The sequence below is a fragment of the Sitophilus oryzae genome, unplaced genomic scaffold (genome assembly GCF_002938485.1).
Source record: "Sitophilus oryzae breed Bouriz unplaced genomic scaffold, Soryzae_2.0 scaffold_1429_pilon_pilon, whole genome shotgun sequence".
NCBI classification, from domain to species: domain Eukaryota; kingdom Metazoa; phylum Arthropoda; class Insecta; order Coleoptera; family Curculionidae; genus Sitophilus; species Sitophilus oryzae.
This window is the reverse complement of record NW_022146092.1, coordinates 1,381,755-1,404,701: the sequence shown is the minus strand read 5'-3', so window position 1 is coordinate 1,404,701 and position 22,947 is coordinate 1,381,755. Positions and strand designations below refer to the sequence as shown.

The 22,947-nt window shown below is 32.5% G+C and overlaps 4 protein-coding genes across 4 annotated transcripts in view; 3 read left to right on the top strand and 1 right to left on the bottom strand.

Annotated features, from left to right (window-relative positions):
* Positions 1-22,947, bottom strand: part of LOC115876239 (fringe glycosyltransferase) — a gene marked incomplete at its 3' end in the record, with an annotated part of 299,652 nt that overhangs the window by 138,344 nt on the left and 138,361 nt on the right. The gene's annotated exons all lie outside the window — the stretch shown is intronic.
* Positions 366-6,167, top strand: LOC115876231 (aldose 1-epimerase-like). Its single transcript, XM_030891935.1, has 8 exons — positions 366-644; positions 1,592-1,709; positions 4,852-5,025; positions 5,091-5,250; positions 5,307-5,525; positions 5,578-5,714; positions 5,776-5,973; positions 6,028-6,167. Exons 1-8 carry the CDS (start codon positions 496-498, stop codon positions 6,103-6,105), a joined length of 1,233 nt encoding a protein of 410 aa, XP_030747795.1. The 5' UTR covers positions 366-495; the 3' UTR covers positions 6,106-6,167.
* On the top strand, positions 9,114-15,831 carry LOC115876230 (aldose 1-epimerase-like). The gene is made up of 8 exons (XM_030891934.1): positions 9,114-9,391; positions 11,243-11,363; positions 14,578-14,748; positions 14,805-14,964; positions 15,027-15,245; positions 15,299-15,429; positions 15,491-15,688; positions 15,747-15,831. The coding sequence occupies exons 1-8, from the start codon at positions 9,228-9,230 to the stop codon at positions 15,822-15,824; spliced, it is 1,242 nt and encodes a 413-aa protein (XP_030747794.1). The 5' UTR covers positions 9,114-9,227; the 3' UTR covers positions 15,825-15,831.
* Positions 16,512-21,206, top strand: LOC115876233 (aldose 1-epimerase-like). The gene is made up of 7 exons (XM_030891938.1): positions 16,512-16,711; positions 18,174-18,344; positions 18,401-18,560; positions 18,616-18,834; positions 18,886-19,016; positions 19,078-19,275; positions 19,333-21,206. Exons 1-7 carry the CDS (start codon positions 16,595-16,597, stop codon positions 19,408-19,410), a joined length of 1,074 nt encoding a protein of 357 aa, XP_030747798.1. The 5' UTR covers positions 16,512-16,594; the 3' UTR covers positions 19,411-21,206.

The following is a 22,947-nucleotide window of genomic DNA, read 5'->3' as shown; positions in this document are numbered from 1 at the left end:
CTTTAAACACTTATCGATATGTTTTCAATGAGGGCGGTTTAAATTTTAAAAGATTTTATAATAATTTATGAAGATTCTGATTTTGACAAGAGAAAATTATTTCTGTTCTCGTTTGCGGTTGTTCTTAGCAACCGCTATACCAGTACCAATCCAAAACAATTAAATATTTTGACGGGCAATCCAAATTAAATTTATTTCCTTTATATGTGTCTGTATGTTAATGCAGCCTGTTATACATATAAAGTTACAATTTATTTAATATTATATTAGTTAGAAGATACATTCAAAGGTTTTCAGTGGTTAGAGGTTAAGTTTAGGTATCAGGTAAACAGCTTTAATTTGTAAGGTAGACATGGTTTGAGGTAAACATGACACATTACATTTGTATGACGTTTTAGTTGATACATTTGAATCAAAGAATATACCAAGTTTTGAATTTTTTCTATTTTTTTGAACTTTACAAGTTTATATTGTGATTTATTATATACATTATAAATGATTTTGTCAAGAGTTAGCAAATTTAGGAGGATTTTGTGTCCGAACTTTTATATTACAGCCACAAAAAACTGTAAAATGGATAGTCGCACAATGTGCAGTACATGTCTACCAAAAACCGATATAAATATAGGACATGCCTGTCAAGGGTAAGTAATTATATAATAAATGTTTCGAGCAATAAACCAGTCAATTATGAAATTCATTGCCACTTTATCATAAATAACTAGAATATATCCATGTGATTTTGATTTATCTGAATATATTATTAGAAATATTTTTAAAAAATTTAAATAACTAAAAACATGTATTAACGATGTAAAACAAACCTTTCTTCGTATTTTTACATGCATTAAATAAAATTAGAGCGCCAATGGTACACCGGAATTTAAGTTAGTAAACCGGAATTAATATCAATCAAATTATTGGTATGCTCCTTCCTTTTAAGTCTTCATAATCAAACGGTAGATAGAAACATGTTTTCTGTTGAACCCAAAGAAAAAGACATATTTAGTGCTTCGGAAACTAATATAACTGAATTATAGAAAAAATAAAAATGTAGTATTTTCGCTTTTCTCCAGTTTTCCCTCTTTGTTTCATTATTTTTCATTTATATAGTTAATCTAGCGCCTCATTATTATGAACAAATAAAAATAATCTTAAAAATACACTAATTATGTTTCAAAACAATTAACATTATTATTTTCTTCATTTATTGCGGTCTAAATCCTCGGTACCCTACCAAGCGGTACCGCTAAAGAACGGCCGTACTAGCAGCCGTTGTTGCCAACGAGTAGTCCGGCCGCTTTGACGGTGAATATAATTTAAAGTAACATTAAATATAGTAAAGAATCAGTTCAAAACAAATATTGTCCACCGTCAAAATACGTGCTTACAATATTCTACCGTACAAAGCGGCCGCTTCAGAAAAGACGGTGCCGTTTTTTTCGAGCTGAACGCTTTGGAGGAACACACACAGATTTGTAAGTACATACACGCTCTTTAGCGGTACCGCTTTGTAGGAAACCAAAGCTTTACCCTAGTCACAATTTAGTATTCGCTGACGCAACAGTTTATCAGGTTGTTTTATTAATAGCGGAAGCGGAATGGTAAAGCTGGATGTGGATACTTTTGGAGCACTCCAATCAAAATCAGGAGAAAAAAGAGAAATTAAACGGTTTACTTGGACAAATAGTAATAAAGTTGCAATTCAGGTACGTTATATACTATTTAGAAACATACAAATTTACTACTGATTTTTTATAAAGCTCATTAACATGTCTGATGTTTGTAATTTTTCTGTCAACTTTCTTTAAAAAACAAACGAATAATTATTAAGTGCAAAGCATTTTGAGAAAATAATTAGCACTTAAAACAACATTGCTTAGATCATACTCAAAAAATGCCAATTTCTTGATAAAAAATTAAGATCTTACCAAAACATCAAGTGGGATAAATCTGTGTCTATCTAAGTTGTAACAGACAAGGTAATATGGATATGGTATGTATGTACAATTTATCTATCTATCTATTCAGCCTCTTCGGTCCATCGTTGGACATAGGCCTCCCCCAATCTCTTCCACTCTTCTCTCTCTGTCGCCGTGCTCATCCATCTTGTGCCTGCATGTTTCCTCAGATCGTCCGCCCATCTCATCTGGGGTCTTCCTCTACTTTTTCTATTCTCCCAGGGCCTCCAGTTTACGATGCATTTGTTCCATCGATCATCCTTCTGTTTGACATTGTGACCGGCAAACTTCTATTTCAACTTTGCTACTTCACTTCTAACATCCCTTACTTTAGTTTTTCCTCTGATCTATTCATTCCTTTCTCTATCTGCCAGCCTTATATGTAGCATTTGTCTTTCCATAGATCTTTGAGATTTTGTTACCTTATCCATATTTGATTTTGTCAGTGTCCAGGTTTGGTATTCGTAAGTAAGTACAGGGAGTACACATTGATTATATACTTTGATTTTAAGGTACTGTGGATATCTTTTGTTTTTTAATATGTAACTTAATAATTTTCCAAATGCTGCCCAGGCCAGTCTTACTCGTCTCTTTATTTCAGCTGTTTGGTTTTCTTTTTTCAGTTTAATCATTTGTCCCAGATATATATACTCTTCAACTTGTTCTATTTTTTCTTGGTTTATTCTGGTTGTTATGTTTTCATCTGTGTTCGTTATGATTTTAGTTTTAGTGTAGTTCATTCGTGAAGAGCTTATAAATTACGTTAAGGAGTGTTATAGGACGATAGTTTTTTAGATCTACCCTATCACCTTTTTTATGTAGGATGATGGTTATAGATTCCTTCCAGTCGTTTGGGATTATTTTTTCTATTAGGATTTTATTCAGGAGAATATGAAGAGTATTAACTACAGCTTTTCCGCCGTACTTTAGCATTTCTGTTGTTATTCCGTCTTTTCCAGGTGATATGTTGTTTTTCATTTTCTTCAATGCTCTCTTAATTTCCGATTTGCTTATTTCAGGTTGTAGTTCTGAGTTTACGTTTCTTATTTTTGTTTGGAGTTTCTTGACGGTGTCTACCGGCGGTTCCCGTTTTGTTTCGTATAGTTCTGTATAGAACATCTGTGTGATTATTATAATGTCATCTTTAATGTTAGTTTCTATGCCGTTCCTGTCCTTTATTTTATTTATTTCGAATATACCTAGAGTGGGTTTTAGATATTTCATACTTTTATTATTTTCTATTAATCTCTCAATTTGTATTTCTTGGTTCTTTCTTTTATTTTCTTTTATCAATGTACAATATGATTGAAAAAAAAACGGCGTCAGCGATGGCTATGAAATGACTGTCACTATATATGTTGGAGGCAGATGCCGAATTCGGCCTATGTCCGAAATAATTAGACATATGGCGATTATAATTAAATATACCTACCTATATCCACAAAGTTACGGAGAAGAGTTTTGATAGCATTGGTTTCAACTTCTATGCGGAGGTTAATCTTTTGTTGTTATATTATACCAAAAAAAGATTAACCCCCTCCGCAAAGAAGTTATATAAAGACAATTTAAGTTTAGTATGAACAAATCGCCATATGTCGAATTATTTCGGACATAGGCCGAATTCGGCATCTGCCCCCAACATATTATAATATGTAAAATTAAAATTGTGGAAATTTTAATCTATCGTCAATTCCAAGCCAACAAACGTCATTTTTTTTCGATCATATTGTAAATTGTAAATAACTTCTAGTTTTGCATTATTTTTAAGAAAAAATCTAAAAAAGGTCATAATAAAAATTTGGATACTATAGAATTTTCTTAATTGAAAATTATATTACAAGACCATTGACACATTACTAATATTAATTTAGAATAAAATTATATTCGAGAAGTCCTAAATATTTAATAGCTATATACATTCTACAGCTGTACATGTGATTAAAAATTAATCTCCTCACTATACAGGGTGTTTTAAACAACATGTGCCATCTTGTGGGAAGGTTCCTCTCGTAAAAATAAGATTTAATTTTTATATCAGTATATTTCCGATTCTGCTTTGTTTCGTATACCTGCAGGGGGGGGTTTAAGCCTTCATTTTTTTTTGTTTTAATATAATTTTCTTCCAAGTGTACGTATTTAGTACCAAAAGTGAAATTACAACGTAACAGTACGTAAAAGTTACAAAAAGTGAAATAAATTACTATTAGAGTTAAAATTGCGTTTATCTTTTCAAGGAGACTGAAACTGACAAAATACCAAGAGACGACTTTTAATCGGCGTTAAACAGTCTATACAACACCTATTGCTAATAAGAGAAAAAAGTCAGTCGCGCATATTTTTTAGAAAAATATTCCATTGATAATCCATATGAATGTTCCTGGTAAATACGTCGAGTTTTTTAGCATTAAAATATGTCGCACTTACAGTAACTTTTACCCTCAAAACTTCATTCGAATCGCTAAATGCACTTGAAAGAAAATTATAATAAATCGAAAAAAAATAAGACTTTAACACCCTGTAACTACGAAACAAAGCAGAATCGGAAATATACTGATATACATATAAATCTTATTTTTATATGAGGAATCTCCGAGGGGTGTCTCACTATTGGAATTACCTGTATATTTTCTTGGCAGTCGCTGGCAGTCATTGGCATTCTTATGGCAGTCGCCTATAATAATTACATGGCAGTCATAGGCAGTCTTCTTCATAGTCATTGGCAGTCGCTTAGCAGTGGAAGGATATTTTGGCAGTACGTATACATTTTTAACCCGAGTGAGACACCCCTCGGGAATCTCCAAACAAGGCACATTTTTTTGAAACACTCTTTATATCATATTAAGCGAAGGTACAGTATTATAGAATATTAATTTCATTTTTTAATAACTAGCTTATCAATTATGGCGGTATTATTACTACATTAAAAGTACCAGATAGGTGTGGAAAAGTTGAAGATATAACTACCGGATATGACTGCGTCGAAGGATACCAGAAAAACAAAGACCCCTACTTTGGAACAACAGTTATTGGAAGAGTGTCCAACAGAATAGCAAACGGAAAATTTGTAAGTTAGACTAATATTACATTCCACTACATTCTACAGATTCTACTCTTTTCCTATACGATTAGACTGTAGACAATGTTGAATACAAGTTATCAACAAACCAAGGTCCACATCATTTACATGGCGGCGTTCGAGGCTTCGACAAAGTTTTATGGAATTATTACCTTAAAGGAAATAAGGTAGCTCTAACTTATCATTCCGCAGATTTGGAAGAAGGATATCCAGGTATTAATAACACATTATTCCATATACACGAATTAATCTAAAAACATTTTATGCAGGAGATCTTACAGTAACAGTTACCTATGAATTGACAGAGAACAGTGAATTTTTAATCGACTACAAAGCAGTAACTTCCAAAGCGACTCCCGTCAATTTAACCAATCACGCATACTTTAACTTAGGAGGGCATGGCTCAGGAGCTGAAGAGTTATACAAGCACGAATTTACCATCAATGCTGATAGGTATACTGAAGTGACTCCAGATGCAATACCAACAGGTATTATTTAAAAAAAACATCAAACACAGAATAACATGTTTGTGGTTTTCAGGAAATATACCTACGGTTTCTGGAACTGTTTTTGATTTAAGAGAACCAAAAGTTTTGGGAGATGTAATATGTAATGTTAAAAACTCGGCAGACTCCCCGGGATACGATCACAACTTTGCAATTACCAGATCTACTTCGGTGTGACATTTGCGTCTTTATAATAATTGATTATCTAAACTCAAAGGATTTGTCTAATTAGGATGTAGTATTTGCGGCCAAAGCATACCATCCTCCCAGTGGAAGATCTCTAGAAGTATACACTAACCAACCAGGTATTCAATTTTATACTAGTAACTTTTTGCCAGAAGATAACTCCTTCCAAGGCAAAGGAGCGACCTATAAGAAACATGGAGCTTTCTGTTTTGAAACTCAAGTACACCCTAACTCTATTAACCAGGTGATGATCGCCCTTTAAACCGAAAAACCTTATAAACGTTCTTTTTATTTTCAGCAAAACTTCCCGAAAGTTGTGTTATATCCAGGCGAACTATATCATCACTGTACTAGTTTTAAATTCTTAACAATTTAAATTAAGAATTGATGTAAAAATAAAAAAAAATTAAAATAAAAGTATTTCTACTATTTCCAAAAATATATTTTTTTAATCTGATTTATTTTATTGGAATATGTCCGTAGATAGTTTGTAACGTTTACCTACTTTTTATCTCTACACTCTGATGCAAAAAAAACAACTGATACATTTTTGGTCAAATTTAACAGCGCTTTCAGATGGACCGGAGCTTCCGCGACGGACCGTCCGCGACTTCGAGCAAGTACTTGGCTTCGAGCAATGCTGTACTTAAACTGCCGTTAAACGGTAGCTAACTAAAATGCCGTTAATAGGTATGACGTCGTTGATATGACGCACTTGACGGCTTTATGAAATATAGGAATTTTATAAGGACTAACCAACGCTATCCACCCCACCAAATAACCAACTTAACCAACGCAACTAACCTCGACACTGATAAAAAAAAATAAAAAAAAAATATAAATTAGTAAAAACCAACCAACCCCACCAAATAACCAACTAACCAATGAATTAACACCCTCCAAATAACCACGCTAACCAACCCGCCAAATAACTAAACCAATCCAACCAAAAAGAGTGAAACCAATGCAATAAGATCACGCTATAAGAAAAAACATATATAAAAAAGTCTTGGTCGGGGTGAGATTTGAACCACGGACCTTTAGCTCACGAAGCGATAGCCTCAGCCACGGAGCCACAGGTGCTCTTGCAAAATGCTTATAGCCAGGCATTACTTTCTGGCGACATGAACGACGTCACAATACCTATTAACGGCATTTTAGTAGGCTACCGTTTAACGGCTGTTTAAGTACATCGTTTTTTCAATTATCATTACTCTTTGATGTCCCTTTTTAATATGACGAGATGGTTTTCGTGATTACTGTTGTAACTTCATATTACGCTGCACTGGATACTCTATACTAAATTAAAATTAAAAAAAAAACGTTAAAGGCCAACAATACAGTCCTGGTTTTAATAACTGTTAATAACGATATTAAAAAAAACAGATGTAATACTCAAGTATACAAACAGGAAAAAAAATGTACGTAATGCTTTGTGATGCCCTCCCTTGGCTGCTATAACTACCTGTATACGTCCGTTCATACTGTCATTGAGGCTGCATATATCATAATATTGCGTTATGATTTTCCATTATTTTTTAAGTACCGAAGTTCGTTTAATGAAGCTGCTACCGCTTGGCGACCCCCGACCCTCCTACCAAGCATTCCCTAAACGTCGAACAGTTCACAAGAATCACTAAAGTCGACTTATCATATTGAAATTACTTCAAAAAGAAATGATAATTGAAAAAAATGCAAATTGTTGGTGGCAAGTTCATTTCCCTCTTAAAAATTAACCAAAGCATGTAGTGACATGATCCAAAACACAAAATGCTCAGGAGATATGGTTCTGACAGTAAAATTATATTTTAGGAAAATGTACACACGAAATTATTACACAGGGTGTTTTAAAGTTAAGGTAAAAAACAAGCCCTCAATTAACCCTGTATAATCTGCCAAATACTAAAGTTTATAAAAAACTGAGTTAACGACATGAAGTTGATATAATTATTATATATAGCTTGCTAAAAAATCATGAAAATAGGGCTAAAAATAACAAAAATATAACACTTTATATTTGACTAAAACTTTCTCCATTGCGTTTTTTGCATCTGATTGTATATGTATAATTTGATGATCCAAAAGAATTTAAAGGTGATCAAAAAGCTCTACTCTCTGGGAAGGAAGGAGCACATTATTACAAACGTGGATCCTTTTGTTTAGAGACTCAAAACTACCCTGATGCAATAAATCATGTAAATATGCCATACTCCATTGGACGAAAAGAATCCAACTTATTTTTTTCAGAAAATTTTTCCACCCACTGTGTATTGTATCCTGAAAATAAATACAATCATACTATAGAAGCTTAATTTTAAAGGATACTTCATTAAATCTAAGCAGATTATTTTAATTATTATATATTGTTTTAAAATTAATATTATTTCTCAAGTCAATAACATCGTATCATTAATTTACCTTTTTATCACATTTGATTATGAAACTCTTGTTAACTGTATTGCCTGCAATATACCTAAAATAAAAGCAGAGGCGCGACCAGGATTTTCTTTTGTATGGGATTTACATCATGTAATAAATAGTGATGGGATAACTCAAGCGAAAATTCTCTCGAGCACTCGATTATTAAAATAACCGACATCGCTCGATTATGAACGAGCGATGCAAGTTCCGAGTTACGAGCGACGAACGCAAGCGATCCTAGTGAAATAAATTGAAATCTGATTTTAATGTGACATATACTCGATAAAGGCCGAGCGAATTTTCTACATACATTGCAGGAGCAAATTTATACGACGTTATCCGTTGCGTATCTGAGTGACAAAATTTTACGACCTACATCTACAATGCTTTGAAATAAACTAATCAAGCGATCAAGCGAATCGCTCATCGCTTGCTACTTGCCTTCATTACCGAAAGAATATGTACTCTGCGCACGCAACGTACTGCTTGGCGTTACGAGTACAAGCGACGGGCGAAAAACTGTATTTTTAAATACGAGCGATATTTCGCTCGAGGGATCGCTTGATTATTGAAATCGCTTGAAACTCGAGTACTCGATTATTGAAATGAATCGGTTTTTTCAATCACTAGTAATAAATAATAAATGATTAAAACTCATATTTTGGTAATTTATTAACATTAATCAAAATAAAATTACAAAATGCCAATTTGAGCCGAAATTCCAAAAGAGATTTAATACTTCTAATAAAATAAATGCGTAATCTTAACATCAAAGATACAAAAAAAAAGAATCAGCTCAAAGTAGGAATTGGGAAGAATCATCAAAATTGGGAGATTTCGAGGGGAAGAAGGAAAAACTTCTAGACATAGTTAGAAGTTGTCCAAATGGGTTTCAGTGGTTATAGGTATCAGGTAAACAACTTTTATAGTAAGGCAGAGATTGTTTGAGGTAAACATGACACATTACATTTGTATGACATTTTAGTTAATACAAATCAAAGAATATATCAAGATTTGAATTTTGCTAATTTTTTGAACTTTACAAGTTTATATTATGATTTATTATATACATTGAAAATGATTTTGTCCAGAGTTAGCAAGTTTAGGAGGATTTTTTGTCAGAATGTTTATATTAAAGCAACATTAAATTCCGGGAAAAACAACTGTAAAATGGATAGGCGCGCAATGTGCAGTACATGTCGACCACAAACTGATTTAAATATAGCACATGCCTTGCCAGGGTAAGTAATTATATTAATATATTTTACGAGTAGTAAAACACTCAATTATGAAATTAATTAAGAATTATCGAATGTAATACCACAAGATGTTTCGGGATTACCGAATAATACTTTTACTTGACACGAAATGCATTACCCGGCAACACTACGACTCTGAAGGAAGAGTAGTGTTGCCGGTATCGCATTGAGTGTCAGGCAAAAGCATTAGGTAATCCCCAAAACATCGAGTTGTATTCAAAAGATTATACAACGAATCAAAGTACATATATTGCATCCTTCTTATCTTAAACATTTTTATTATAATAATTAGAATTGACGGGATATTTTGTGGAACTGACAGAAATGACTTCTGAATTAATATTTCAAAAAAGGCAAGACAATTACAATATGGCCACCAAGCAATAATCGCTTAAAGGCTGGAACACATACACGCAATCGCTACCACGATCGCGATCAATTGCGTCCATTGCAAAGAAATAAGCCGCACATACTTCTAGCGACCTGTTAGCGATAAGGTGGACATCTGCAGCGTTCAATCGCGTGGTACTCGGCGTTAGCGATCAAACGCAGCAGGTTGCATTTGATCCCAGATCGTAAGTAAAAAAATGGCCGATTTTACAGAAAAATTAATTGAACATGTGAAAAAACATAGTGTTGTATGATATGTCACATCCGGACTACAAAAATGTGTGAATGAAAAATAAAGTTTTTTTTACCTTTGTCTGTTATTATTGCACTTTTCTTCGTTATCTAATAATATTGCAAGGAGCAGTGCCTCTTCTTCCAATAATCGATCTATTGAGACACTTTTTTACGCACTAATCACACCGCAAAAAAAATAAAATATCGCCTGTATATGTTCACTTTCTTCTGCGATAGCGATCGTGGTCGCGATCGCGTATATGTGTTCCAGCCTTAAATGATTATCACTTATTAATCACATCCTTCTATACAGGGTGTCCGGAAATTAATGCAACAAAATTTGGTCATAGATTCTTGAAAAAAAATAGGTAACCCGTATTTTATATTTTTGGCAAGTGGTCCCCCCTTTTCGCATTTACAGCCCCCTAAAAAGAGTTCATTTTCAATATCTCAGCGCCCTGTTGGACGAAAATCACTAAATTTGGTACACGTTGTTTTACCATAAAATCACATTTTCATACTTATTTGCTACATGCTATAAATAACTGAACTTAGCCTAACTAAAAAGCATATCTTTACGATAATTTCTTACCACACATTGAAATTGATTCATGGCACTCTAAATTGAAAGTTAAAATGCTATTTTTTTAATTATAAAAAAATATCAAAAATTGGCATATGATATGTCGTTCTATTCAGAATGTAATTTTCTATCGAATGAAGTAAAAAATATCAGGAGTGTCATTTAAAAATCAAAAGTTGTAGTAATTTTCTATAAAACAGGAAGTGACCGACGACAATTAAATACGTCAATTAATCCTAATTTATGTCACATACTAACATACCAAATATCGTTTTTTTATCTGAAGAAATAAAAATGTTATAGGGGTAAGCCACTTTTGAGAAACACCCCGTATTCCAAAACGATTAACACCATTTTTTTCATCTATTAATCTGTTGTGGTCTAAATAGCCGAAAACTGAATCTTGTGATAATTATTTTTAATCATTTTATAACGGTCTGTTATAAATTCTATAAATTCAATGCTACGCCACTGCCCTACAACAACTCAAATAATAACAAATTTAACTGATAACGTTTACTGAAACGATCTTACAATAAATACCAAGAATTAAGACCCGCTGACCCTAGTCACAATCAAGTATTCGTTGACGCATCTTATAGTTTATCCGATTGTTTTATTGATAGCGCAATGACCAACTTTGTAAAGCTGGAAGTGGATAATTTTGGAGTATTCCAATCAAAATCAGGAGAAAAAAATGAAGTTAAACGATTTACTTGGACAAGCACTAATAAAGTTTCAGTTCAGGTATGTAATATACAGGGTTGTTCACCACATACGACACAGAGTATTGTAGCTAAACGATTAGATTTTTACAAATTGTAAGTTTTGGGTTCGTTGGAGGACTATTAGAGCTACAATTTAAAAATATTTTTACAAGATACAGAGTGTCCCAAATAAATAAAAAATATCAAAGTTGTATTTTTTTCAATGGAACACCCTGTATATTATTGCATTTTTAGTTTCTACGATTAAAATAAAGGTAAATTTGATTAAGGTTTATGACACTTAAACCTTACCGTTTTTGAAATATTTTCAATTTTGTAAAATTGTAGTATAAATTTTAAGGGGTATCAAAGTTTTTAATACTAAATATTTACTGAAGTTTATTTATTGATCAGTTATGGTGTTGCAATAATAAAAATTATACTACCTTATACAGAGTGTGTAAAAATTTATTTTAAATAATTACTAGCGTTAAACGGCAATAACTTGTTTAATTTAAATGGAATACCCTGTATATTTTATTTTTATTTATTTGGGACACTCTGTAACTTGTAAAAATATTTTTAAATTGTAGCTCTAATAGTCCTTCAACGAACCCAAAACTTACAATTTGTAAAAATCTAATCGTTTAGCTACAATATTCCGTGTCGTTTGTGGTGAACAACCCTGTATAATTTAAAAAGATACAATTGGAATACTGGTTTTATAAAGCTCAGTAGGTTTCATGTCTAGAATAAACAAGTAATGGTAGGGCATAAACAACGATTCAAATTTCGTTTTAAAGTTGGTTTTGTTTGGTAAATATTTTGAATAAGTCGTAGATTATACTCTCCAGATTTAGCACCATTATTTATTTTAAAATATTATGTATGTATTATCGATGTTTTATAGCGCCCTCCGTTGCCCTCCGGTCTCCATACGCCACCTCCGTCTGTTGTCTCAATCTCCAGGTTGTAAGTTCCTTTCCGAGATGGCCCTGTCGATTCCTTGCTTCCAGAAAAGTTTATGTCGGTCTCGTTTACCTCTGCTGCTTTACGCATCTGTAGGTGTCCACTGAATCCATGCTTTGGTATTCTCTCGTCAGCCATTCATCGTACATGACCACTGCAGTTGTTTTTCTTATATTTCTTTTACAACGTTACCCTCCACCTTCGCCTTTTCTCGTATTCTCTCCTTCCTAAGTCTGTCTAAACGGGAGATTCGGGTTGATCTTTGCCAAAAATCGACAACTTTTTATGTCTTTCGCTTAACTGCCTCAGAGCCATATAACATTACGCCGAGCATTGCGCTTTTCAGGATCGCATTATAGATCAGTTTTTTGCCCCGATATTAGAGCTCCTATCAGCTTTCTGTCTTTACCAATCCGTTCTTCGATTCCTTTTCACATCTCCTGTTGCTTGCGATTTTTACGCCTAAATACATATATCCTTCGTAGAATTAATGTTTATGTTGTTATTTAAGGCCAGGTCTTCCAACTCGTCACCAACACACATGTATCTTGTCTTCTTTTATTTAGCTCCAGTCCCTATTTTTCGTATTCTTCTATAAGCTCTCTAGTCATATATTATATATTCTAGGTCTTCCTTGTCTTGAGAGTTACTATCTGGACATCGGCGAATTATTCAGATAGGGTTAGGCTTATATTTTAATTTTTGCGGAACGATTACAATAAAAGCTGTACTGCTTTTATTAGTTTTATATTTATTGGGTTTTTATCTAGAACTTCCCAGAGTTTCTTAATTGGTACAATATCATAAGCCTTACTAAGGTCTACAGACAGAAGATGAATTTGGTGCTTATTTGTTACCGCCTTTTTCTCGATGATCGGAGTTATTGGAAATATATTATCAATGCATTAGCGGCCTGTCCTGAGCTCTGCTTATCCTTCAATCTCATGGGAGCTAAATTCGTCTTTTAAAATACTAGGAATTATTTTCAGGAATAATTTATCTAATAGCAAAACCATTTTAACAAAAAAATAGCAATTAAAGCAATAAAGCTTGATAGAAAATATCTTACCAAAACATAAAATGGAATATATACCTACTGTGCTGTGTCTATCTAAGCTGTAATAGACAAGGATTCATAAAAGACAAAGATAGCATTAGAGATAGTAGAGAAAAATATATCTAGTTTTTACTCGCTCTGTTCTCATATTAGTAATAAGGGTATTTTAATATCATTAATTTCATAGAAGACACTGTAATATCTATGCTAATGGATATAAGTGTTAATATCTATGCTAGTAGTTAAAATCTATGCTAGTGGATAAATTGTAGTTTTGCATCAAGAACAGTTAACCTAATAGGACTGTTCATTCAGCCAAAAGTGTCCGCCAGGTGCATGCGAAAACTACTCGCTTTGTGACGTCATTGTAGTCCTTGTCATGGTTATTAGTCCTTATCCGGCAACCAATAATACACACGTGCATTATTGGTTGCCGAATGCAAAACGTTCATTATTTAGTTTATTTATTTAAACACCTTATATGTATGCAATATAGAAAATTAACTGTATAAATCGTATTAAATTCTCGGATAATGCATTTTTAAGAACAGCAGTCCCCAGCATCACCTTTTGCAAGCATTCTTTTTAGAATGCTTACCATATTTTGCTTTAAAATAATTAATAATTAAAATCGTGGGCACTTAGTAAGCACTTTGTCACAATCCACAACACAAAATGAACGTATTTATACACTCAATAGCTTTAAAAACTTTAAAGACACCTTTTTCACATTTAAAATTGACAAAATAATTAACTCAAAATTTCTCAGCTGTTATTTTTATAGGTTTACTATAGGTAACTAATAATACACACTATCATGACAGGCTTTAACAAGGACTACAATGACGTCACAACTGTCAGCTGAAGCGCGGGAAGAGGCAAACATACTCTCGTCTTATGAGGATGAGCAATCCTATTAGTTTACCGTTCTTGGTTTTGCATTATTTCAGAATTTTTCAATGTGAAGATAAAATCTAATAAAGGCCATCATAAAATTGTTGATACTATGGCATTTCTTAAATAAAAATTATATTACAAGACCACTGAGAAAATTAGTAATATTAATTTAAAATATTAATTTAGAATAAAATTATATTCGAGTATTTAATAGCTATATAAATCCTACAGCTAATACATGTGATTAAAAATTAATCTCCTTAGTACATGTATATATTGTTAAGCGAGGGTACAGTATTATGCAACATTAATTTTATTTTTTAATACCTAGCTTATCACCTACGGCGGTACTATTACTTCAATAAAAGTACCAGATAGGAATGGAAAAGTTGCAGATATTATTACCGGATATGACTGCGTCGAAGGATACCAGGGAGCCAATAACCCCTACTTTGGAGCAACAATTGGAAGAGTGGCTAACAGAATAGCAAAAGGAAAATTTGTAAGTTAGATTAATATTGCATGCTACTACATTCTACTATATTCCTATAAAATTAGACCATAGATAATGTCCAATACAAGTTAGCAACAAACAACGGTCCAAATCATCTACATGGCGGCCTTCAAGGCTTCGACAAAGTTTTATGGAAAGACTACGTTAACGGAAATCAGGTAGTTTTAACTTATCATTCAGCAGATTTAGAAGAAGGATACCCAGGTATTAATAACTCATTATTCCATATACCTACAGGAATTAACCCAAAAAATATTTTATTGCAGGAGATCTTAATGTGACAGTTACCTTTGAGTTAACATCGAACAGTGAATTTTTAATCGACTACAAAGCAGTAACCTCCAAAGCCACTCCAGTCAATTTAACCAACCACGCATACTTTAACTTGGGAGGGCATGGCTCAGGAGCTCAAGAGTTATACAAGCACGAATTTACCATCAATGCTGATAGGTATACTGAAGTGAATCAAGAGGGAATACCAACAGGTATTATTTAAAAAGATATATCAAACACAGAATAATATACTTGTGGCTTTCAGGAAAGATACCTACGGTCTCTGGAACCATTTTCGATTTAAGAGTGCCAAAAGTTTTAGGAGATGTTATATGTAAAGTTCCAGACTCCCCAGGATACGATCACAACTTTGCTATTACCAGAGTACCTACTTCGGTATGACTGTTATGTTTTTATAATAATTGTTTATCTAAACTCAAAGTATTTTTCCAATTAGGATGTAGTATTTGCGGCCAAAGCATACCATCCTCCCAGTGGACGAGCTCTAGAAGTATACACTAACCAACCAGGTATTCAATTTTATACTGGTAACTTTTTGCCAGAAGATAACTCCAACCAAGGAAAAGGAGCGACTTTTCAGAAACATGGAGCTTTCTGTTTGGAAACTCAAGTATATCCTGACTCTATTAACCAGGTAAGAGTTTCCCTTTAAAGTGGGAATTAAAGAATAAACACTCTTTTTTTATTTTCAGAAAAACTTCCCGAAAGTTCTGGTGTATCCTGGCGAAGTGTATCACCATTTTACCAGTTTGAAATTATTAACCCTGTAAAATAAGACGTGATACAAGAAAATAAAATAAAATAAAGTATTTCTACTATATTATGTTAATATAAATAAAAGTTGTATTTTTTAAGAGGGAGTTTTTTTGTAAGTCTTGAGATATGGATGACTGCTACACCGAGTGATCGAGAATAATTGAGACTAATCGGTTTGACAGTTGTTTACATTTCGATTCAAGCTTTTTCTACTCTTTCTTCTATCTAACACGACATTACGAATCGTTAGCTTTTAAATCTAGTAATTTAAGACTTTTAAATTACGTATTAATCAACATTTCATAAAGTTAAATTAATATAAAAGACGTAGAAGTTTTAAAGATACAATGTCCTGTATGTCAGAAATATTCTCTAACCTATTGTAATATTTTTATATTATATACATATATATATATATATATATATATATATATATATATATATATATATATATATATATATATATATATATATATATATATATATATATATATATATATATATATATATATATATATATATATATATATATATATATATATATATATATATATATATGTATAATATAACTGCTTATTCTTTGAAACTACAGAAGCTATTATAAATGTAATGATACGCCACTGCTTATAACAACTCAAATAAAAACAAACCTAACTGATAACGTCTACTGAAATTAGTTGACAAGTATTATATAAGGACGATATAAGGCTCGCTTACCTTATAGTAATAATCAGGGTAGTCATTGACGCATACAGTTTATCGGCTTGTTTTTATTAATAGCGAAATGGCTAGCTCTGTAAAGTTGGAAGTGGACAATTTTGAAGTACTCCAATCAAAATCAGAAGAAAAAAGTCAAGTTAAACGATTTACTTGGACAAATAGTAACAAAGTTGCAGTTCAGGTATGTGATATTCTATTTAGAAACATATGTTCAATTTATACTTGTTATCAACGTTTAGAGTAGTTCAATAATAGGCTTCATGTTTGAAATTTTCTATGGACTTTATTAAAGATGATGCGAATATATTTTTAAATCTTCATGAAGATTCAAATTTACTTTCACACTAAATTTAGAAGTTTTAAATGGAATGGATTTTAATCAACGTATCAGAGAAATTATTCTAAATTCTACTTTCATAATATCTATCAAATGGTAAAACTATTCTCAAAATAAAAGATTTCCAAACTTCAAGCCAAACATTGCTTTAAGCACACTCAAAAAAATACGAATTTCTTGGTAAAAAAGATCTTAACAAAACATAAAGTGGGACAAATATTTTATTTATCTATGATATAAAATATAGGTCGTTTCATTAGATATAGAAGAGAAAAGTAAATTTAGTTTTGAATCGCTCTGTATATACATATTAATATACCGTATATGATCAAGCTCAAATGAAACATTGCGAATAGCCAACAGATGTTTTTTAATTGGCTGTACTTAAACTGCCGTTAAACGGTAGCTTACTAAAATGCCGTTAATAGGTATGACGTCGTTGATGTGACGCACTTGACGGCTTTATGAAATATAGGAATTTTATAAGGACTAACCAACGCTATCCACCCCACCAAATAACCAAATAACCAATGAATTAACACCCTCCAAATAACCACGCTAACCAACCCGCTAAATAACTAAACCAATCCAACCAAAAAGAGTGAAACCAATGCAATAAGATCACGCTATAAGCGAAAAAATATAAAAAAAGTCTTGGTCGGCGTGAGATTTGAACCCCGGACCATTCGCTCACGAAGCGATAGCCTCAACCACGGAGCCACAGGTGCTCTTGCAAAATGCTTATGGCCAGGCATTACGTTCCGCCGACATGAACGACGTGACAATATCTATTAACGGCATTTTAGTAAGCTACCGTTTAACGGCTGTTTAAGTACATCGTTTTTAATTTAACATTGTTTTTTTTTAATTTTGGAGATTTAGTAGAATTTTAATAAGATATTTGCTCTGATTTAGTATAGGACGGTTTTAGATTAATATGGTAAAGAGTTGGCAACACTGCCCCTAATATCAATGCTAATGAATATAAGAATTAATAATTGGAAGTTTTACATTATTGGTTAATTTATCAATATGAAAAAAATCTAAAAAACAGCATACTTCTAAATAAACTTTTTAAAAATTTTGATATACTAAAATTTCCTAAAAATAAAAATTATATTACAAAATCACTAGTATAGGGAGTAGATTAGTAACATTAGTTTAGAATAAAATTATATTTGGGTACTTCTAAATATTTAATATAATACATTCTACAACTATGCATCTGATTAAGAGTAATATTAATAATATATCTTTTTGAGAGTGTACAGATATTTTGCAATATTAATTTCGTGTTAATACCTAGCTCATCAATTATGGCGGAATTATTACATCAATAAAAGTACCAGATAGAAGTGGAAAAGTTGAAGATATAGTCACCGGATATGATTCCGTTGAAGAATATCAGAAACCCAATAACCGTTACTTTGGAGCAACAATTGGAAGAGTAGCTAACAGAATAGCAAAAGGAAAATTCGTAAGTTAAACTAATATTGCATTTTGCTATATTCTATAATATTCCTATATGATTAGACCGTAGAAAATGTTGAATACAAGCTAGCAACAAACAATGGTGCTAATCATCTACACGGCGGCATTCAGGGCTTCGATAAAGTTTTATGGAATTACTACGTTAACGGAAACAAAGTAGTTTTAACTCATCATTCAGCAGATTTAGAAGAAGGATATCCAGGTATTAAGAATACATTGCACAAATACATGAATTAAACAAATACTTTATATTGCAGGAGATCTTACAGTAACAATTACCTTTGAGTTAACTGCGAATAGTGAATTTTTAATTGACTACAAAGCAGTAACTTCCAAAGCCACTCCAGTTAATTTAACCAACCATTCATACTTCAACTTAGGAGGGCATGGCTCAGGAGCTCAAGAGTTATACAAGCACGAATTTACCATCAACGCTGATAGGTACACTGAAGTAAATAAAGAAGGAATACCGACAGGTATTATTAAAAAAAACATCAAACTCAGAATAATATATTTCCGGTTTTCAGGAAATATACCTACTGTTTCTGGAACCATTTTTGATTTAAGATTGCCAAAAGTTTTGGGAGATGTTATAAATAAAGTTCCAAACTCTCCAGGATATGATCACAACTTTGCCATTACCAGAGTACCCACTTCGGTATGCCTTTTATGTTTTTATAATAATTGATTATTTAAACTCAAATTATTTGTCCAATTAGGATGTAGTATTTGCGGCCAAAGCATACCATCCTCCCAGTGGAAGAGCTTTAGAAGTATACACTAACCAACCAGGTATTCAATTTTATACTAGTAACTTTTTGCCAGAAGATAACTCCAACCAAGGAAAAGGAGCGACCTTTAAGAAACATGGAGCTTTCTGTTTTGAAACTCAAGTATACCCTGACTCTATTAACCAGGTAAGAGTTTCCCTTTAAACTGAAAATTATAAAATAAACGTTCTTTTTTATTTCCAGAAAAACTTTCCGAAAGCGGTGCTTTATCCAGGCGAAGTTTATCATCATTTTACTAGTTTTAAGTTCTTAACAATTTAAAATAAGGCGTAATGCAAGAACAACAATCAAATAAACCTATCTCTACTATATGGAAAAATATAATTTATAATTTTTAAGTGAGAGCTTTTTGTGAATCTTGTGGTACCTACTGATTCTTTGTGGTGATTTGTCAATTGCGGAAGATGGCGGAGTTCCAAACCTAATTTATTTAAAAAAAATATTTTCTGTATATTTTTTTCCTTGAATTTTTCCGATATTTATCTTATCGTCATCATCCTTAATCATCGTCATCATCCTTTTCAGCTTCTTCAACCATTTCCAACTATGATGTAGCCTCCCTCACATATTTAGATACTCTCTTTATAGTTGGGCCCATTGTTGACAAATGTTGGCTATGCGGGCCGAAGTTATCCCTGCTAATTTCCTAATATTATGGTCCAATCTCCCATCTCAGGTTCGATCTTCTTCTAGGTCTCTTAATTCCTTGTGGGTACCATGCTGTAATTTTTGTGGTCCATCCGTCCGTCCTTCATGTCAAGTGTCCTGCACATTGCCAGTTGACGAATTTGACTCTGTGAATGACATCTATGACTTGGTCCCCTTTTTATTTAGTATAATGCGCTTATCATGTTTTTCCTCTGGACCCTTCATATGCAATTAGCATGAGTTAAAGTCTGTCCAACGAGTCGGAACAGATAGCATTCAAAAAATGACAGAAAATACAATTTACTTGTAAACTAAAATGAGTAAGTAATAAAAGAGTAAGGTAGTGTCAAATCCTTAACATCTAGTGTCTTGACTCAACCCTTAATTACAAGCGTTTTGGTAGGGTGTTGATTTATAGGGCAGTTAAATATATCATAAACAGCACACGATACTCGGGGCATGCCCGATGCCATTGTAGTGGTGGCCTGGCGCCTCCACAAAATTCCTACGTTTTCTAGTTAGTTATACTCCAATACTTCTGTTCTCCTTTAATGAGTTCAACAATAGATATGTGATTCAAGTAAGTCTTTTATAACTTCCTGATACACATCATTAAATTCCTCTCCAGGCAACGACTTTTCTAAATCAGTAATTGTGGGTGTTAATCCCAAGTTATCCCTCTTGGTTATTCCCAGCACATTTCGTTCCATTGAGCGTTGTGCGATCTGCAGTTTCCTTATAACATCCGTTTTACATGTCCAGGTTTCGTATTCATAGATCATGACAGGTAGTGATTGGTTGAATGTTTTCTTCTTTAGATTAAGTGACGTAACTTCCTTCCTATAAATGGTGTAACTTCCTTTAAATATTTTAAATAAGTATCATCTATAACAAAAACAATTGTTTTTACAATATCATTCAGCCATAATTGCTTATATGAATCGAAGAACACGAAAAATCGGTATTGAACCAATGCTTTTAAATATGATCAAATAGCAAAATAATTGGTTGTTTAAATAAAATTATAAAACTTCAAAAATATTAATTAAAATAATTTCAAATTATAAATAATCGCAAAATTGAAAGTCGATTACTTCAAACTTTTTTGCCATTTATTTAGTTTTTCTAGTTTTGCCAGAAAATTAAAAAGCTGCACTACACATGTCTTTCCTGGACTTTCCCAGTAATATGGAATAAGACTGGTAACATGACTTGAATGAAAAAATAAACAAATTTAAATAACGTTTATTTGCTATAATATCGTCCTGAGGGACTGTCTAAACAAATTTGTAGAAGGACAGCATATCTCTATTTTTTATAATGTGAAGTTTATAGACTAGAATACGGTAGGATTAAATATGATTTGTTATAGTTAACCGTTAATGACGTGAAATAAACTTGTTAATTTATATCGGAATGTTAAATGGAGTAAAAAGCTGCCTTTTCATGCGATATCCTTTTCATACAAATAATTAGTAACTGTTGAATCACAACTAGCCTTTTGATTTGAGATAAACATTGCATTGCTTCTCTTTAATAATTATTTCCAGTATTTGTCGGTCTTATACCAATATCAAAAATTGTCTTATATATGAATTCACCTCTGAAGTACACATCTGCTATGCTTATTTGTATTATCCTTTTCATCTCAATATTTTTACGTATCAATCTATATACTTTCTATTTTTTAAATAAAATGATAATTTTATACGTTATAAAGAATTACTATTTAATATTATTGATAGACGCTACAGCTTAAGTATATGAGATTGAGGACAAGTGTATACAATATACCCGAGCGACATTTCTTTGTTCGATTTGCAGAGAGCCATGCCAATAGCTATATATTACTAGAAAAATGTGTGTGTGTGTTTGTACACTCCTCCTTCAATCCACTCAGTCAGTGATCGACGACCAAACTCAATTGCCCCAGCAGACAATAGGATTTAGAAACCACTATCTGCTATACATATTTATCGCGTACTGTTTTAGTGGATGATACGATTGACTTTTTCAAGTTCCGTATATCTAAAGTCTGACTTTTCCTCACAAAATTTGTCAATTAATATGCTGTGTCTTTCTTTATTTATGTCCTTCCTGCTGCATAAATATCTAAGACATTATTTGAGTATATATCTATTTGTTCAAAACTTTTGAACTCGTAATGTAAAATAAGATTTTCTAATTACTTCACTGAATCCTAATTTGCAACGAGTTTAGTCATTAAGATAAAAAATGAAATCTGAATGATGATTTACTAAAATAAAGCCACTTAAAAATGTTTAGGTCATTATTGGAAGACGTGATGGAAAAATATTTCAGCTCTCAACTACGTTTATTTGTAGTGTCTCTTCTGTTAATCTTAATAAAGATTTAAAAAGTGAAATTGATAGCAATGAAAACTTTGTATAATAACTACAATAATTATATATACCGGGTGTTGCATCGGCGTAGGAAATATAAGAAATCCCATTCAAATTTTAAACTGTTCAAATATTGGCTCCCCGATTTACCTGATGTCAAGGGGAGAATACTGTCTCCTCAATGAACACCTTAGTGAGAGCAACCACCAAAGTGACGTAGCATCTGACGTGGCACATAATCTGGCAAGTAACATGCATCTAGCAAGTTACGTCGAATTGAACAAACGACAATAAGTGTGTCAGCGCACACTGAAGTAGCGCTGTTAGAAACGTGTCATTTGTCGTTGTAGCATGCCATGCCACTGCTTTAAAACTAGAACTGGTTCTACTTTTCGCCACGTCCTATTAACACGTTACTCGAATTTGGCAAAAATGAAGGACGATCCAGACTTCAATATACGTCTTGTATCACTGATTGAGAATAAACCCATGCATTTATGACCACACTCGTGCCGATTATTCCAACAGGAATAAACAAGAAACAAAGGTTTCTTTTTTCATTCTATAAAATGCTTGAAATCTTTCAGGATAGATATTCAATTTCTTACAAACACTAAATCCACTGTTCCTTTGTCTCTTTTTGCAAAAGGGCTGTATCCAATAGCGACACTATGGATAATTTTGGTTCATATTAATTAGGTTTACCACTGCTAACAAATCTTCATCCCAGCCTTCAAAGCCACATCACTTATATGTGCGCTTCCTGAAAAATCATGCAACGCTATTG

Bases quoted from the DNA above. Each gene is read 5' to 3' on its own strand.
- LOC115876231 (XM_030891935.1), top strand. From the start codon at position 496: ATGATTTTGTCAAGAGTTAGCAAATTTAGGAGGATTTTGTGTCCGAAC. The intron at 1,710-4,851 runs GTACGTTATATA...TTTAATAACTAG, and splicing joins GTAATAAAGTTGCAATTCAG to CTTATCAATTATGGCGGTAT. The intron at 5,526-5,577 runs GTATTATTTAAA...TGTGGTTTTCAG, and splicing joins TCCAGATGCAATACCAACAG to GAAATATACCTACGGTTTCT.
- LOC115876230 (XM_030891934.1), top strand. From the start codon at position 9,228: ATGATTTTGTCCAGAGTTAGCAAGTTTAGGAGGATTTTTTGTCAGAAT. The intron at 11,364-14,577 runs GTATGTAATATA...TTTAATACCTAG, and splicing joins CTAATAAAGTTTCAGTTCAG to CTTATCACCTACGGCGGTAC. The intron at 14,749-14,804 runs GTAAGTTAGATT...CTATAAAATTAG, and splicing joins GAATAGCAAAAGGAAAATTT to ACCATAGATAATGTCCAATA.
- LOC115876233 (XM_030891938.1), top strand. From the start codon at position 16,595: ATGGCTAGCTCTGTAAAGTTGGAAGTGGACAATTTTGAAGTACTCCAA. The intron at 18,561-18,615 runs GTATTAAGAATA...TTTATATTGCAG, and splicing joins TTTAGAAGAAGGATATCCAG to GAGATCTTACAGTAACAATT. The intron at 18,835-18,885 runs GTATTATTAAAA...TCCGGTTTTCAG, and splicing joins TAAAGAAGGAATACCGACAG to GAAATATACCTACTGTTTCT.